The sequence below is a fragment of the Tursiops truncatus genome, chromosome 9, assembly GCF_011762595.2.
Source record: "Tursiops truncatus isolate mTurTru1 chromosome 9, mTurTru1.mat.Y, whole genome shotgun sequence".
NCBI classification, from domain to species: Eukaryota; Metazoa; Chordata; class Mammalia; order Artiodactyla; family Delphinidae; genus Tursiops; species Tursiops truncatus.
Window position 1 is genome coordinate 18,255,110 of NC_047042.1, and position 19,168 is coordinate 18,274,277.

Consider the following 19,168-nt stretch of genomic DNA (forward strand, 5'->3'; position numbering starts at 1 on the left):
GATATGTCCATGAATACAGCCATTAAAATTATTTTTAAAGAATCATTTCAGGGCATCACATACTACAAAGAAATGGTAACAAAAATATGAAAAACAGATTACAATTTGTAGGGCTTTTGTATATTGTGTTTGCTTTGATAGAAATGGGGGTAAAGGAAGTAAAGTACAGTGGTTTCACTGGTTCTCTCTGGGTTGTAGGCATACAGATGGATTTTCTACAACAGACAAGTATTACCAGAAAGCATTTTTTTCAAAGTTGTTCTAGTTTGTAATGATAAGGCAAAATGCTTGGATATTATTTTTTATAATGGGATGCAAACAGTATGGTCTACAACTTGTCAGAACCCAGGAACCATCCTCAATTCTTTAATACTTTGTGTCTGTTATGTCCCTAAGTAATGTCCATTCTGAGTTTTTATTTCTTGGTCTGACCCCCCTTGTCTTCATGACCATTGCCACTACTTTAGTTCAGGCCTGGCATAGAGTAGTCAGTCGCCCTGAATATTTGCCAAATAAATGAGTCTAACTATGTGGTGATGTAGCTTACTCTGCTTTAATCTTGCCCTTTCTAATCCATCTGTCATCCTTCAAAGTGATTTTACTAAAATGTGAGTCTGATCTTACTTGAAATGCTTTTAATGGAGTCCATGCTTCTTAGAGTGGCATAAAGGAAGGCCCTCTGATTTGTTGTCTCCTGCCTTTTTTTCCAATCAGAGGTCCAGTTGCTGCTCCTTTTGCTTCGACCCACATTACTGCTTTCAGTTCCCTCAAACTTACCTTGCTCTCTCAGACCTCCTTTCTTTTTGTTATTACCTTTTCATGGAATCCCCTTACTCTCCCCCTTGTGAATGCATCCTTCAGTTCAAATGTTTTTCCTCTTTGAAGCTTTCTCTGGTGCTCTTCCAAGAAGTCTACTGTTATTTATAATTCCATTTACCTTTTACTTAGTTCTGTTATAGCAGTTTGTTGTATTGGGTTGGCCAAAAAGTTTGTTTGGGTTTTTCCGTAACGTCTTACGAAAAACCTGAATGAACTTTTGGGCCAACCCAAATTATTTAGAATCTCCTCACCCTGCTAGAATGTGAGCCCCTGAAGGGCAGTGTTTACCTTGCATTATCTCTCAGATAAATGCATACAGCTTGCGTTAATTCCCAGGACATATAGTAAGTGCTCAAATAAATGTTTTAATTAATTAGGTCTCTTCTCGTTTTGGGGTATGAGTCTGCAAAATAGTAAAAGCTCTTGAACTTTGATTGTGAAGACAAGGAAAGAGGGTTAGAGATGTATTCGTGTAGTTAAAAGTTAGGAAACCTAAAATCAGTAATGATTTGTGACCAAGAGCAAAGCCACTCTATTCTAGAGGGGGAAAAAAAATAATTGAACATCAATTAGTCTTTGAAAGACTAACAATCCCAAGTGAAGCATATCCTAGTACTTTTCTCTGTCCATTGCAGGTAAAAGCCTCCTCTCAAAAAAAAAAAAAACTGTTAAATTGTGTTGAGAAAATTGAAAATTCCTATCCATCCTCTGGTGTTTGGTTATAAATTCTTAATTTTCAGGTTTAATCTGCCTTTCCAAAGCATGATAATAATAATACAAAAATAACTGTACAGGTACTTTAACTTAATTACATTAGAGAAGAGAACCTTCCCACTGCTAACTTTTCTAAACAGTTCAGCAACCCTATTAACAGGATGGAAGTTCAGGGCTAGAGTCTGGTAGCTCATTCAAAGGAAGAGCTATGGTCCCACAAATATGGATGGAGATTATAGATGCTTACCAATATGCAGCAACAAGCCTAGGGACTAACATCCCAAAATGGCATGGTAAAAACACATGTTTATCTCTGCATAGAAAGATACTTAGTCTAAATTCTTAACAGTATACAATCAACAGATGATGTTGATACCCATTTTTATGAAGCTGAATCCATTAACGTACTAACCAATCCCTTCCACAACACAAGCAATTTTATATTCTTCAGGCAGTTTTGGCACTAAGTTGAAAATCACTCCTAAGATTTGTAACATAAAATAAGTTGATATGTTCTGTTACACAGAAACCAACAAATTTCTTTTCCAAAGTGTTAGTTGAAAGTACTACATAAAAGAACTGGTAGAAATATCATCACACATTTAATTCTCAAGGCAGAACTTAGTTGGTCTTGCATTTCTAACAACTTAATTGATTTTTCATTGAAGGCAAATTCTTAACGCCCAGAGTTATAGTCGTGGCTACGAAGCCTTTAAAAAAAAAAAAAATCCACTTTAAAAAATGTTTACCTACTACAGGCATGTTGAACTGCTGCAGGTCGGTAGTTCCCAAGCCAGTTTGACTACCATAATTATCTGGCAAGCTTGTTAACTATACATTCCAGGGCTCCACCCAGAGTTCCCCCAAACAAGATGTTATGTATCATTCATAATTTTCTTAAGAATGTACCAATTCATTAAGAACCATATGCTGAACTCCTTAGTGTGGCCCAGGAATCTGCATTTTTCACAGACCTCATCCTCAGGTACTTTTCATGCAAATTACTACTTTGATAAACATTTAGATACATGGAATGAAGCATTTCACTAAAATGTTTATTTAAAGTTACAGTGCCAAGACAGTTTTGTTTTACCCATTTCTTTTTTTGAGTGTTGCTGTACTAGTAGATGTCTCCAACCTGTGAAGCTTGGATGTACTATTGGCATGAACCATTTCCTTCATTTCTTCTTGGAGATTTCATCAGAACAGCAACGTAAATTGTTTTCTAAGAAATTTAGAATATTCTGATGGACTGACCCTTTTTTCTGTAGCAGATAAGGGTCAAGTCTTGTTACCCTGGGAATCAGTCTGTCTTTTTAATGAGTGTTTAGGGTTTTTTTGTGAAAAAGAAGCCTTATTTCTATACTCCTCCCCTCTTAATATATAGGAGCATTTTAAACCGGGAGGAGCTATCATCTGTTACTTTAAACATAGTGACATTTCATCCTGCTTTTACAACGAATTATTCTAAGATGTTTAGAGAGTGTGATCTTTTAACCAAGGTTACTGTTTTCCCTTAAAGGTGAAACCAGTAACTTTAAATTCCAGAAGTGCAACTCAGTAGAAGGAAGCATCCTTTCATTTAATATTAGTAACTTAACAGTAGTAGATCTTAAGGAATTTAGATGTCATGAGCTAGGACTTTAAGGACCCACTTCAACATAAAAAATCCAGTCCCAATACCAGTAAATAGTCTCATATAATTCGTTTTGGTATCATGTTCACCAGGCAACTTTATGTATATAATTAGACTTCCTATATAATTAACCTTCTTGGAGGAAACTACTGGCCAAAGAGTTAATCATGTGTCTTCATAAAAAAAAAAAAATCATCTGATTTATCAGTTTTAACACACCTGTCCCTTGGTTACTGAGATACCGATGTGCTTATTAACAAAGTCAGGTGGTGTTTTTTTTTTTTGCAGTATGCGGGCCTCTCACTGTTGTGGCCTCTCCTGTTGCGGAGCGCAGGCTCAGCGGCCATGGCCCACGGGCCTAGCTGCTCCGTGGCATGTGGGATCTTCCCGGACCGGGGCACGAACCTGCGTCCCCTGCATCGGCAGGCGGACTCTCAACCACTGTGCCACCAGGGAAGCCCCAAAGTCAGGTTTTTTGATGTTATATGTTAGATTGATAAACATTCTTTTGACTTTGAAATTATTTATAAATGCCAAATATAAAGAACTAGAAATTACTTCAGCAAATCCATAATACAGCATATGGAGATACATATGAAAATATAAATAGTATACCAAGAATTCATTCTTTAATCAAGCTGGTAGTAAACATTGTGTGTGTGTGAGGGGAGAGGGAGGTTGTTTCTGAGAAGACTGACATATATGTTTTAGTCTTAAGGAACTCCCACTATGTCACCATATTATCCAGAAGGTTAACCAGGAATAGAAAATGTAAAATTTAACTTACCCTAGATCAAAATTAAGCTCATCCCGGTCTTTGCCTGCTGATTCTGCCAAGCTAATTGCCTTGGCAGTGTTTCCATGGATACTAGGTAGGGGCAGTGGGGGTGGTATTCATAGGCATCACTATTTAGATGATGAGGTATTTGGCTATCTTAAAGAGTCATAGTTACTCCTTATCTTACCCTCACTTCGTTGATTTGTTTTTGTTTTTTAATTAATTTTTATTGGAGTATAGTTGATTTACAGTGTTGTCTCAGTTTCTGCTGTACAGCAAAGTGAATCAGTTGTACATATACATCCACTCTTTATTAGATTCTTTCCCCATATAGGCCATTACAGAGTACTGAGTAGAGTTCCCTGTGCTATACAGTAGGTCCTTATTTATTTTATATATAGTAGTGTGTACATCTCACTTAATTGAATTTCTTTACTTTTTTTTTTCCTTCAAATTAAAGCATAGATTTGCCTCAGATTGGAAACTAAAGTAGTCATGTCATTAGCTATGGGATTCTTTAACCTGAAAGGCAAAAGACAACATGATTGCATTTAAGAATGTATGGATAAGATAAAGAATTGTGGAGTGAGACTGGAAGAAATCTTTTTAAGATGGCTGTATTTTAACACCTCCTGCCTAATAAATTCACGTCCGAAGGGACAAATGTGTGGAATTTAGTCCTTCCAACATTCCACTGAGTTAATCATTCTTTCTGTTCAAAGAGGCAGTGAGGAATAATTTGTGAGTCGCTGCAGTTAAAAATAAAGTGCCATAGGAGCACCCAAGGATGGAGTTATGGGTCTTAAGAGAAGAACCTGGCTTAGTTTACACAGGTGCCAAATACATGAACGAGAACACTCCATTAAAATTCCTCTCAAACATTGTATATCTTACGAGAGTAGGTATATCTGTGGGCTTTCACAGTGGTCAGTCTTGCTCCATTCAGCATAAGCTTAAAAAATATTTGCAGAGATTGACAGAATTTAGGATTAGCCTGAAAACCTCTCAGGTATCCAGTGTTAATTATCTCTCCCTCCCTCTTTATGCATGCATTAGTTTGCCCAACAAGTGACTGACCTCTGTTTAAATAGCCACAGTGATATTGGGGCAGTTTATTGCATCTTTGGTCAGCTCTGTTTTCCTCTGGATCCCTAGAACTGGATGCATTATTCCAAATTGGTTTTGTCCCACAAAACAGTAAAATGAGGAACTGGGTAGGTAACTGGCAAACAGCATAAGTTATTTGGACATGTAGCTCACTCCATAAGTAGACTAACCAAGTAAACAGGAAGCTATTTGAGAAATTTAACCATCATGTTTTTTTCAAATGTTACTTTTAAATCTTTGGGAATATTTTCATAAAATAACAACTTCCATCATGTTACTTAGTAGAATTACAGCAAGTTTTAGGAGCTATCCGAGATAAAAGATGTTGCATGTAAAACTAAAATTATACACATAAGTATGTAATTGTACGCATGTTGTAATAAACTTAAATCTCAGTTTGAGTTATTTCTTACTTTATAATCATTGAGTTTCTTTTCACCCAAGGTAAAGTGTGAGTATATTTTTATACTTGCTGTATTAATTGACCAAACAAGCACTCAGTGATATTTTCAGATGCCAAAAAGCATTATGGTGAAGACCATGTTGAATTAAATATCCAGCCAGCACTTTTAAGTTACTGTGATCATACACGTATGCATTAAGTTGAGCTTTACCCTTCTTCCCATTAAGGACTAGAGCAGGAATGGGCAAGCTATAGCAAGCACTGCCTGTGTTTTTATAGCTGGGCAGTTCAGAAGGTTGTTCACATTTTTAAAGGGTTATTGTGGAGGGGGGGAGGTGACCCTATGTGACTGAGACTGTTTGTGGTTTGAAAAGCCTAAAATGTTTCCTGTGTGGCCCCCTATACAGAAAAAAATGTGTGGATTCCTGAACTAGAGCAATTAAAGGAAATATTGTGAACTTAAGACTTCTAAAAACAAGTAATGATCAACTGGTAACTGCTAAGCCAGAGAGCCTGCTCGTCATCAAGGGATCAATTGGGACATAGGAAAGATGGAAGCCGGTTTAGGCAGGAGGTCAAAATACAAATATCAAGAACTAGCTAATGAATAGGCAAAAAATTATATATCCTGGGTCAGAGCCAGTAGATGGAATAATATGCTATCATTAAAATGAACTTATAACATGTAAAAATGTTTCTGATATATTTAAACTATTTAGTATAAGGCTTTATACCCCATGTCTTAGTGACTTATAGAAAAAAAATGTAAGTAAACATTTTTTGTTACTTACATTTTTGTTACTTACTTACATCACAGCAACTAGGGCAAATATATGTCATGTTTGATTCAGTGCATGTTTCTCTTGTGGCGGTGAGGGTTTTGCTTAATCTCTTACCCGCTGACTGCTAGGTAATTGGTTGTGCAGCAGCATTCTCTGAAGTATCATGTTGGCACTACCTTTAAACAGAAACTGATAGGTTAAGGAAATGGTGAGTCAAGGCCTGAATCATGCTCATTATTCAAACAGAATAATGGATGTGACATTAATAAACGGAAAAGGATTACTTGCCTCCTCACTAGCAGAATTTAACCTTCAAATATAGTACTACTAAGTAAAAGTTTTAATGCACCAGAATCAGAAATTACTCTGATTACTTTGTATTACTTTTTTTTTTTTTTTTGCGGTACGCGGGCCTCTCACTGTTGTGGCCTCTCCCGTTGTGGAGCACAGGCTCCGGACGCGCAGGCTCAGCGGCCATGGCTCACGGGCCCAGCCGCTCCACGGCATGTGGGATCTTCCCGGACCGGGGCACGAACCTGCGTCCCCTGCATTGGCAGGCGGACTCCCAACCACTGCGCCACCACGGAAGCCCACTTTTTATTACTTGGTAGACTAATAAAGTTAATCGGACATAATAAGCATTGTCAAGCTATTCTTTTAAAATGATGGACTCTTCAGTGAGGTGTCGGCATTTTATAAAGCTATATTGGACTTAAAAATTGGTCACCAGTTCATGTACATACCATGTGAGGTTGCCCTCCTTGGGCAGCCTTTGACTCATCCTAAAATTTAAAACAGGGCTGTGTACTTAATCACATTCACCAAAAAGAGATGAGGGATTAAAAGTAATAATATATTTTACTGACAACTTCACAGGGGAGACTGAGTAGGGAGTTTAAATTGCAAAAATTATCCTATTTTGCTCACAAAAATCCCATGCAGTTATTTCCTAAGATTTTTTTTTAATTGTGGTAAAAGAAATACATGAGGTCTGTCCTCTTAAATTTTAAAGTGTACAGTATTGTTTCTCCTAAGCTTTTGCTTCTCACTTTCCAGTTGCCCAGTCTTTCTAAAAATGTCCTCCTCTAAGTCGTCTTTCTTATGCAGAACAATTTAGCAGTTGTGGGCAATATACAAACTTAGCAGGTATATTCTTATACTTGCTTAGGAAGTAGCAAATATAATCAGATTGTATGTTCTTCTACCTTGTGGCAAGGTCCCACTGGGTAGAGGACTGATAGTACCAAGAACCTTGTAGCTGCTTGTCACAGAGGGACACAGCTATAAAAGAAACAGAGCATCTAACATCTTTGAGGAGTGTCTCACTGGATTTAGCCCACTAATTTTACCAGGTGTTTGGCAAGGTGTGACTGCAGTACAGGGTCTTTTTTTTTGCACATCTTGATTTAGGTCCTGGGCCTGCAAAGGCTTGATTTGCTCCAGTGCTTTCCCTCAACCCAGGCCCTTAGCATTATTAGAGTAATAAAGAATTGTAAATTTTAATCATATATAGGTGGAGGAGAACTTAATCTGGTTTAATAAACTTGCAATACATTATCTCTGAGCCTGAACATCTTGAATAAATAACATAAAGCATTTGTAAAAACAGGTTGTTCTATAAAAAGGCCTCATTTCTATCCAGCATATTTTATTTGGCTGTGTTCCTTCCCTATAATAGGATAGAACTTCAAGAAATTCCAAAGCAGATTTGCACTTTTGCATAAATTACTCAGTTTGTTGGCTGTCACGCCTCCATAGGTTTTCTGTCTGATTATATAAAATCAGGATAACTCGGGACTAACCAGAGAAATGATTCCAAGCAACCATGATGTATTTGCCTTTAAAAGGCCAGTGGTTCTTAAAAATGGGGATTCTGGGTCAGCCTGTAGCAGAATTACCTGTGGGGCCTGTTGAGAGTGCCTGTTTTTGACAAACCTACCAAGCTAAAATCAAATCAGTCCTATATTTTGAAAAGGTAACTATAATCAAAAGAAATGTTCTCCTTTTTTGAGATACTGAAACTGCAATGAAGAGCTTGTCTCTTAAAATAGTTATGAGAAATGCCATAATATCAGGCTCCACATTTATGGGATGTTTTTTATGAAACCCAGATCAATATTTTAACAAGACTTGAGGAATGCAAATATTAATAGGCTATCTAGCATGAACAGATGTAAATAGGAGTGTATTTGAGCAACCATGGTTTTTTAAGGGAGCTATGAATTTACAGTGCAATCCTACAGGGAAAGAAGGGAGAGAAAACTGCTATTTTGAGCTGCACACAGATGAACTGCATCACATCTGAGATTTGATAGTCCCCTCTCCTCACTATTCTTGTTGCACAGGAAAACTACATGATTAAAGGTAACTTGATGTAAAAAAGATACTTAACTGTAGAAGTCAGGGAATCATGATAACCACTTTCCAAGATTAGGGGAGTGTGTGGGTGTGTGTGGGTGGGTGTGTGTGTGTCCGGGGTGGGTTCACCTGGCCAGAGGAGTTAAAATAACAATGGGATTAACAATGTTCAAGAAAATTTGTATCAAAAAGGAAGTTATTTGTCTGCATGATGGGTTCAACATAAACAATCTGATACTGCTACCCAAGTGACCCTCTTTGGTAGGCTTTAAAAATTTTTTTTAACAGTTACATTAGTAATCTGTGAACCCAACCATTAACTGGAAAATAGTCGAGGGGAATCCAGGTGCAAAAAGCAGGTTCTTTGTACTTAAGGAATACAGCTTCAAAACACCTCCAAAGTATGGATTAAAATAGCAATTCACCTTATCACCTACCCCGGACTAAGAGCCCCACCTATAAGACTTCCCCTGATTCCCCAGGGAAGAGGGTCACAGTTCTTGAGGTGCTGTCATGCTGTTTTCCCGTTTCCCTGGCAAAGATAAAGCTATTGTTTTTTTCCTCAAAAAAAAAAAAAAAAAAAAAATCCTCAGAATCCTTCCTTTTCTGATGGTTTCATGGAACCAAATTATTTATGGTAAGATTCTTTTGTTTCAAGCTCCCAGAAAGTAAGCTTAAATGGCCTTAACCTGAGTTTTCTCCAGAGATACTTCCCTCGATCCCAAAGACATAGAGATTGATTTTGTGCCGTGACCTTTTGACAGCCCCATAAAGCCTATGATCCCTTCTCGGCATGCTGTAAATGTGCTTTACGTAGTGCACACACAACTCTGAATTCTATCTGCGGACTCGTGGTTAGAAATCCTTTGACAGGGGTCACAATTATGAGGCGGCTACGTAATGAGGCGTGTAACTGCTGTTACCCCAGCACCCTGTTCTGGAACCCCTTCTCTCAACTGACTTCGGAGAAACTAGCTCGCTTCAAAGTGGCTGAGGTGAGAAACCACAGTGGGGAATTTTTCTTTAGTTGGAAACGGAAAGAGAAAGAAGTTAGCCCTCTTCAGTCTGACCAGTCTAGAGGAGGGAGAGGTTCTGTCACCCAGTTTTGGCCTTTTGTGGAAATAGCCCCTTTCACTGTATACATGATAAACGGGCTTAATCATAACTATGGACACACCCAAGACCCCCTTTCTCTTCATCGAGATCTCGCTCGCTCTTGGTGGGGCGGTATTTGCCCTCATGACCTCTACCAAGCCGTCCAAACATTGGCTTCCCCGTCTGGAAGAGCGAGCTGAGTGTCTGCGCAGAAGATTTAGGCTCGAGGTCTGGCCGTCGGCCCAAACGAGTCGGTACCTGGAGTTTTCGTCAGGGTGGCCGGCTAGCCAGCGCCGTCAAGAGCGTAACCGGCCCGCTTCCTGCGTCGCAGGGGCACCGCCCTCGCGGCCGGGGGAGGAGTCGGCGCCAGAAAGCCGCTCTCCCCTCCCCAGAGCCTTCCTGGCGGCCGGCGGCCAGCAGTACTGCAGGGTCGGAGGCGGGGAGGGCCGTCCCGCGCAGCCGCTGCGCCGCTGGAGTAGCCGCCCCGCCCGCCTCGTCGCGGAGGAGCCCCAGAAACGCACTTCCACCGCGGCCGAGCCCACTTCCGCGTGCTGCTTCCTGGGGCCGCCAGGCCTGAGCTTTAGCTTCTCCGGAATTCATTATCCTGCTTAACACCCTGTAAAGCCATCCTCTCCTCGTTCTTTCCAAAACCCGTATAATGCCGCTTCCACTTCGTGGCGCACACTGCTCAAACTGAACCCGGCGCAACCGCCATCTTCGGAAATGCTGGTAGCTGTCGGTATGTCCCTCGTTCTGTGTGCAGAGCGGAAATGACTGCTCGTTATTCTCGATGCTCTACTAGGGGAGGCCAGAGCAATAATGTCCCTGCTATGGGAAGGACCTGCTTTTGAATTCTGAGCCCCCTATCACCGCTTAGCAGCTGTGTCCAAATTTAAAAGGCTACTTAATTTCGCCGAGTCTCTTATAGATGGATCAAACGAGATAAAGCATACAGAGCCCTTAGAACAATACCTGGCATAGAGCGGTATCTAGCATAAAGGTTAAGTAAAAACAAGGAAAAGTTTAAAGGATTTTTCGAGCACCCATTTGCTCAATATTATGTTGGTTGTGTTAGGCAAGGATTCTCTCCGTCCCCATAGGAATGGCCTCCCACCTGAAAGAGCTGGTGTTTGTCTAATGGTTTCTCAGTATGCTTACCAGCTCCCAGGCATCCTTTAAAGCTCCTGGTTCCTAAGTAAGTTTCTGCTCGTGTTCAACGTGACTAGCCCCTATTGCAGAGCTTTGTACTGGATGAGTATTCTGTAGGGATGGTGGACAAGCCTAGGTTTGGTATGACTGTAGCATTAACCTTTTTTTTTATTTCACAGGGAAAATGGAGATGAATGAAGAGCTAGACAGGCCTCTTCCCAGGTACATTTTAGGCTGCTGCCTGACAGCAGGCCATAATGCTTCCGAACCCTGGCCCCCTACCATTTGCAACCAGGTGCAGATTGGAGGCCGCGGGAGGGCGGGGGTGGGGGGGTGGGGGTGGGGCGGGGTTGAGTTTTGAAAAAAAGATCAAGAGAAAGATGCTAGTTTTTTTTTTTTAGTTGCGCTAATGACTCTAGTAGTTCTGCTTCTTGTGATAACTTATAAGGGAATGATAGAGAATTAAACGTACAAAAGATTTATTATTTTTCACCAAAAAATGGAGAAACTCCAAACTTGTGACCAACTCATTCATGATCCACTGAGTCTCACTGAGTCTTGACATGTTGAAGAATAATTAGAACTTTACTCTTCCGGGCTGAGTTGTTAACTTGTTTCGATTGATTTCTGCATTCCCAGCAGGACTCTTTTAAGTCCTTGCCCCTTCAGACCCTAACTATTCTCACTGCCACATAACTTGAGACTGGATGATACCTTCAAACACCACAGTTCCCACTGTGGAGTGAAATTATCTGATCCTTACACCGGTTAAAGAGGTGGAGGTTCCTTATACTTAAGAACTTTTTTTAACTTAAGTTATACTACAATAAAAAACCAAAAATGAAATGACATTTTTAATGTTGAATGGCATGGAAAGGTGAGCATCTTGTATAGTTTGATGAAATCACATGTACAAGGTAATCTCATTTTTGTAAAAAAAATTATAAGAATATGCATCAAAATGGTGATTTTCCTCTTTATGTTTATTTTTTAAATGTTCTGCAGTTATAATAGTGGAAAATAAAAGTTATTTTGTAAACTGTGTGACTTCTAAGAGATGAATATTCTGTTAGCTAACTCCTCAGTTTCCATAGAGGTAAACAAATAATGTCAGTTTGATAAATCAAGAAATAGAAACATGAACATTATTTCGGAATCTGGAGTTACCTCTAAAAGATACTGCCTCTTGAGGCTGAGGATGGGGTCATGTTCCTTTTCATTTTAAGCTCTTGGATATAAGTGTGGGGTTTTTCTTTTCTTTTTAAAAAATATATGTACATTTTACTTTGCTAAATAAATTTTAAAAGGTAAAATATATCTCTGTGTAATTTTTTTAAAATTTATTTTCATCCAGGTTACCCTACCCTTTCCAGGTTACTCTTCCCTTTCCCTTCACACTCTTCACTTTGCCCTTCAACAGGCAGGGCAAAGAGAAATTTGAAAACCTGGCTGAAAGGCACTTTGAATAGAAATCAGTAAAGACAAATTACAAATTGCTCAGTATAAAGCATGAGGGTTTTGTTTTTGTTTTTAATTGAGGGGCTAAAAATACAGCTGCTTAATTGTCATAAACTGCATCGTACTCTTTCTGGGATGGCCTTTTGGCTTGAGTCCGTTACTGATTATGTATCTTGTAGCACTGTGGGAACTGCATTATCAGAACAGTTTTAAAGTCACAGCTTGCGTATTTGGTGCCCTCTAGTGCACTATTTTCAAATGACAAAAGCATAGTTTATCGGTGCCAAGCTGTTAACTGAAGAGGATAAAATGTACATTTCAATCCACCTTCCCAGTGTGATTGATCTTGTTTCTTTTCCTGACATCCAAAGACACTCTGCACATACACATTCCTCTCTGCACATACACATTATTTCATATCATGACACTCACTAGGCTGTGACCTTGCACTAACTAGTTCCTTAATCTCTGGGCTTCAATTTCCTCATCTGTAAAACGAGGATGATAATCGTCAGAACTGTAATGTGGATGCCCTGCACACACGGGGGGCGCACTCACTGCTAGCTATCTTTTTTTTACATTTAATAGATCAGTCGATACTAAACATGCTTGAAGACAGTAATCAATCTTGACTCAGGTATCATAATCTGGTGGTTGGGGAATGTGAAGAACGTTAATGAGTAGCTTAAAAGATAAAGAACAGAAGTCTAGGTGTGATTCTCATCTCTGGTCCCATGTTACTGAGTCAGTTCATTCCAATTCTCAAGTCGGGAAGCATGGTAAATTTCTCTGCATCCTTCACAGTACCTGTAATTACATACCCTTAAGAAATGTTTGTCTTGTTTTAATGTTCAAGGTAAATGGTGTTCTGGTTGAACCTAGAAAATACAGAAAATGCTGAATGATAGAAAATAGTTAGTTTAAAGGTTTAAAGATTTGGATTCAAACTTGTTTTGTAAGCCAGAGGTTTCAAATGCCTCTTTCTGGATTTAGTGTGGTTTCTCAGTGGGCTGTGGACAGTTTCTCTGTTATCAGTGTACAGTGTGAAGGCATGACTGACTCTGGAACCCATGTGAATCAGCATTTACAAATCGATAAGAGGTAATAGGTTCCAGAATTTTCATCCACTCTCACCTAACTCCAGTTTTGCTTAAGTCTCTACAGCTAACATTTATTTTCTCTGACACATCTCTAGGAGACCTTATCTAGTTTTCCTGCATTGACAGACTTGGACTTTGGTGCTTAACTTCACTACCTCCTAGATTCCCCAAGAGCCCAGTTACCTGAAGAAAGCACTGGGTGCTTCTGACCCCGTGAATGCCTCTGGAGTCTTTGGTCTTGTATGTAATAAATGTCCCCATGCTTATTTTTCCTATGTGTCTTATATTAGGCATGTCAGTATTGTTTCTCCTCCACTTCTACCTGCCTCAGTGCTGAATCAGATTTTTTCTTGAACATCTACCAGCTGACCATTTGCTGAAGCCCTATTATATGCTAAAATGTAAAGCATTTTATGTACATCACTCCTAAACTCTCACAACCACCGTCCAGTTAGGCAGAGGGTATTGTCCCCATTTTCCAGAAGAGAAAATCGCTCTAGGTCACCCAGATAAATGTCAGAGCCACATTTCCAACTCAAGCCAGCCTCGAGAGCCCATGGCCTCAATACTGCATCAGAAACACTTCCCAAAGGGAGAATTTTGAGTTATTTAGCCTTTAGAAGTGCAGGGAGAATCTTGCAACTCCCTTCAGGCACTCAGCCATCAGTTCTGAGGCTTATTCCCTTCAAGAAAGCCCACCTGTTCAGCCCTGCCGTATTGATCATTTTTAAAACCATGATGGTTCATATTTGCTTGGCACCTTGCGGTTTTCGAAGGTTGGCCCATGGGGTATCTCATTTTCTATTCGAGAAAGCCTTTTGCCCTCATCATCTGCTGAATCTCCAAGCTGGGGCAGCAACTTCTTTCCTGGCAGAAGATTGCAGCTGTTATTATTTACCCTCCAGGGGATACACTGCGCATCCCAAGCCTTACAGCTGGGAACACTGACATCTACCTGTGCAAGCATATAAAATAATCTTGACGAAGGGGAGGGGTGTTCACTCGCAGGCCATCCTGGTCACAGCATGTTGGGCAATGAACTCTCCCAACTGGAAGCTGTGCCGCAGAACCAAAGGCACCGTCTTGGCCATCAAAACTACATTCAGCAGTCCTTCAGTCAGCCGGGCCTCCCCAACACATGTGCTCATCCACTTGGGCCAAGCATGTGGTCGTCTAATTGCTTTACCTTTCTTTAACTCCCTCCCTTCTTCCCCCCCATTCCCAACTCTCTCTTGTCCTTAAAAGCTTCCTCCAGGTTTACACCTTAGCCTCCTTGTAGGATGCCGGTGAATGCCAAGGCTTGTGTGGGTGGAAGATTCTAAATCAGCTGCGGACACAGGCCTGGGGGTGGGCTGCCTGGAGTGTAGAAGGGCCACAACCTGAAAACACATGAGCCTCTTTCATCCCAATAGGATTTTTGTTGTTGTTTTCTAAAGCCTGCTGTTCCAGCAGGGCACTTCACCAGAAGCTATGGTGTCTGCAACTTTTAGACAGCATAAGCACTAACAACAGAGCTGCCCATATATGTATCCTCTGCAAGACTTTCAACAGAACTTGGGGGCCTGGAAAAATTGTTTTTTAAACAAGCCTGTTTCTCCCTTAGCAAAACAGGTTTGAAAAGTATCAATAGCTTGAAGCATATCATCCACCATCATCTCCGTAATTAAGTTTCACAAAATGACAGGGTCAGATTTCATACTGTCAGCTCTCAATTATTTGCTGGTGGAGGGACTCCAGAGACAGAATTCCAATGGGACTTAAATACACTGTTCATTTACATTGGTTTTACGAGGCATTTTAGTCATTAACATTTTTAAAGGGGTGTGTCTGCGGTTCTGGAAATTTTCAACTGTTTACAGCAAATAACAAAGCTACTCAGTGAGGATGCTGACGGGGCTGGAATGCTGTCGAATATCTTTTCCACCCTTTGGACCAACTCTGCTCAGTGAGGGCTGGAAACAAAATGGGATTTGGCCTTAGACAAAGAAAAGTTTAATCCCTGATGCTGCTGTGTGGCTTTTCAGATCCCTTTCTTGGAAAATGGGGGAAATGAAATAATATCACCTACCTTCATGGTATCAGAGAACAACCTTGGAAGTTGCGAGGGAATTCTCAAACACAACCGTGAAATGTTTCCAGCATTCACTCAGGTATTTTAATCTGGAGGAGCCTGGATGTGTCACACATGTCCATGAATAGACCAGAGCTGCTAATTATCTTGGGTTGGGAGGCTTTGCCAACCTCTCTAAATTATGACATTCTGGCTATAGATGATAAATAAAGGGGCTCAGGATGACCCAGGAAAGTCACAGACTAGAGTCTCTGGCTGGAATCTGGTCAGTGAGCAACTCAGCTTGGAAGGTAAGCATGTTTTGTGTTCCTAAGAGCCATCGAAAAAAGCTCAGTTTCTTTTAAGAAGTTGCTGCTCCATGGTTTATCCTTACTCAACTTATCCTGTTTGTTAATACATGATTAATTTTCAATAATTCATTTGAATGTATACTAAGTGGCAGATGTGGCCTTGAATTCACGATGTTGCCTGAGAGGTTAGACGGCAAACAGGCTCATGTGAGTAGCCGTCCTACACAAAATCTCCGGCACCATGTGCACAAGTTCTGAATTGGAGCAGGGTGGGGGGTGAGTATGGAATAAAGGGGGGACGGATTGGTTAGTATCAGGCAGAAAGAACTGGAAAGTGGGAACCCAAGTATATATGATCTGCTGAAAATACCAGATGAGTTTCTGCAGTTGCTTAATCATCCATATTATGTAACTAACATGTTCTGGATTAAGGACTCTCTCTTGATCCCCAGGATAGAATCGGGTCCTTGTGCCCATAAACAAAAGAAAGCTTGACAAACTCAATCGTACGTTCTTTCCAAAGAGCACATTTGTTTTCAGGATCAGGAAGTCGGAGCACTGTTCTACTAAATGTTTAGATCTGTATTACTTAGGATACGGGTTCAACAACTAACAGAGGTGCCCAAACAGTAGCGGTTCAGCAGTGTCAGGGGCCCCATTTCTCTCATTGTGCTGCCACCCTCAATACATGGCTTCCATTTCATGGTCCAAGATAGCTACTCCAGCTCCAGCCCTCACATCAACACTCCAACAGAAAAGGAGAAGGTGAAGGGCAACAATCTGAATGCTGTGTACATCACTTCTACTCCCAACTTTGGCCACATCTAGTTGCAAGGGAGGATGGGAAACTGGTGACTGTGTCCAGCTAGAAACTCTATTATAAGAAAAGTTCAGACTGGAGGGCGACTAGCAGTTCCTGCCATGATTCCCTTCCTGTGGTTTTCCACTCCAAACCTACTTGATTAATAATTCAAAGTGCTGAGCTAGAAGCCCACTGAATTCCCTACATAGAGAAAACAGTTTTACCTCCTCTATTATTTTTGGATAGCATAGGTAATAAATGCTATTATTCTTACATAATAATAATATTATTATTCTTGGGCAAAGATTAGAAAATACAAATCAGTAAGAACTTAAGAATTAGCATAGTAAGACTCCATCCCCTAGTGATAATGATGTTAGGATTTTGATGTCTTTCCTGATAGACTTGCCTAATACAAATGACATAGATAACATAGAATCTTGAGGCGATAATTTACATTACACGATGGCAGTGATGATAAATGGTCTATATCACTATGTGGGGTGGGGAAAGGACTTTTAACTGGTTAAACAGTTGAAAGAAAATAGAAACTGGGAGACTTGGATTTTAGTTCCACCTCTTAACTGACCCCTGTGTGACTCTGAGCAAGTAACAAATTCTTAACGTTTCCATTTTTCCATACATAAAATAGAAATTGTATTTGATTTTCTCACTCCCTGTTATAAAGATAGTCATGAGAATCAAGTATTCCTTCCTGTATTCCTCCAGGCGCTCTTGGGTGCCCTCTACGTGGTGGGTATTGAGACACGTTCCCTTGCCCCCATGGAGCGGAATCCAATGGGTGAGGCATAGCACAATGTTTCGGGGAACGTCAGCTGGGACACACATGTCAAAGGTTACTATCAAGGGGTGACTACCAACTATCATAATGTTCCTTGACCCTTCACTTCTCTCTTCATACCTCTTTGCCAAGACCAAAGTGGCGGAAGAGGTAGGAGATAAAGTGGTCAGTTGGGAGGAGGTGGTCTGGCTTGGTCAGGCTGCCATTTTTCTCTCCCCCCCTCCCCTCCAAACCCTACCAGCCCTAACTCTACTACTATACAGATCAGCATTTTCTGGTTTCATCTCGTCTCTTCCATTTGCCCCACCCTCTTGACAGGGAAGTAGGAAAATTGAGATTGCAGAAGTTGGTAAAAAACTCATGTCAGAAGGCAGAGTTCCATTTCTAGATCCAAGAAAAACTTCCTGTTGTGTTAAGACCCTTCTTAGGAGCGGAAACTAGCTCACTCAAATGAAAACCACAATGAATAATTTCACTGATTTGTACCGTATGTTTAGCAAGCCTAAAATCCCAAGAGGAGGTTGGTGAATCAGAAGAGAAACCATCAGAAGGGAACTGTCCCCCCCCACCCCACCCCCACCACCAGCCAGGGCTCTTCCTCACTTCCTCCTTCACCACGCCCTGCAGGAACAGTGACAACCCACCGAGTGGAATAAGTTTGGGGGCACGTGATGCAAAGGCAAACTGGCAGAGCCTCCGTGGCTGGTTCAAGGATGGCACCACTCAGATTATTCATCCCTTCCCCAGATGGATTTTTGCTTTTTTACAAAAAGATCTAGAAAAGCAAGCTGTATTCGCTTAGGCTATGCTGCAATAACCAGTTAAGCCCAGAATCCTGGCTCAACACAATGAAAATTTATTCTTGCTTTCATTATGGGACCAATACAGGTTGGTGGTAGAGTGGAAGGTAGACACAAGGGAATCCTGCTCAACAGCCCTGGTTGACAGAGGCTCTGACATTTGGAGTCTTGGGCCTCCATCATCCTGGCTGGCAGTAGAGGAACAGAACGAGTGGAGAACACACACGTGCTCTCCTGTGCATAGACTGGAAGTGACACAGTTCACTTCTGTCCCAGTGGTTGGACAGAACACACTACAGAGCAGCTGCGACTGATGGGGAGGCATGCAGGTATCTGGCAAGCAACCAGTGCCTCTGTCCTAGCAGCACTTGAATGCCAAGTGCATGCTGCAACATGTAACGGCAGCTCAGAATCCCAGACCACGGAAAAATCGTTTGAATCTAAATCCTCTGAGATGTGTCATCTGTGGGTCTTCCCTATTGGCTTCCTGAGTGCCTGACAGGCAGCTCTCAGGTCACAAATGGCCCACCCCCTTTAAGGAGGGTTCTTCACAAGGGTTTTACTGGCCTATTTATGTGCCTCAGTAGCTAGTTCACAAGAACTGGTCGCTCAGAATGGCCTCACCATAGGATGTTGGGGGACTAACATAGCTTGGTGTCCCTGGAAGCATGGATCGATTGATCATTGGAATCAAAGCTGACTTTTCATAAGTTATGGAATTTTAAGCTGTTCACATTTAATTGCACAAAAATGACACCATAAAACTGGAGGCTTGTTCTCTGAAGAACTGTTGACCAAAATTGTTCAAAATATGATTCAGGCCTCCTCTTGCAGTTGACTCACGTCTGACTCTTGTCCAGTGTTTTTATGCCAAGGGAGGATGCTCTGTACTCACTATTATCAATAATTAAATATACATACAGCCCATACATGGATGATAGAGTTTTCTTGAATGAACTTTGTATGCCCCTGCCAGGGGGCAAGCAGTCACTTTCTATGTAATA

The 19,168-nt window shown here is 40.9% G+C and overlaps 1 protein-coding gene across 23 annotated transcripts in view; it reads left to right on the forward strand.

Moving 5' to 3' along the window:
- Positions 1–19,168, forward strand: part of LOC117313575 (uncharacterized) — a 101,376-nt gene that overhangs the window by 10,679 nt on the left and 71,529 nt on the right. For 4 of the 23 annotated variants that reach the window (XR_012334195.1, XR_012334196.1, XR_012334200.1 and 1 more), the window contains one exon: positions 11,021–11,063. Coding sequence is in view for 2 of the 23 variants with exons in the window: in XM_073810191.1 (XP_073666292.1) it covers positions 11,021–11,039 (19 nt within the window). In the remaining 21 variants the exon portion in view is untranslated. Of the gene's footprint in view, positions 1–3,457; positions 11,064–12,195; positions 12,215–13,292; positions 13,401–13,494; positions 16,756–19,168 lie in introns of those variants that run through there. The other 19 variants (XR_012334189.1, XR_012334193.1, XR_012334199.1 and 16 more) reach the window with 12 other exon arrangements.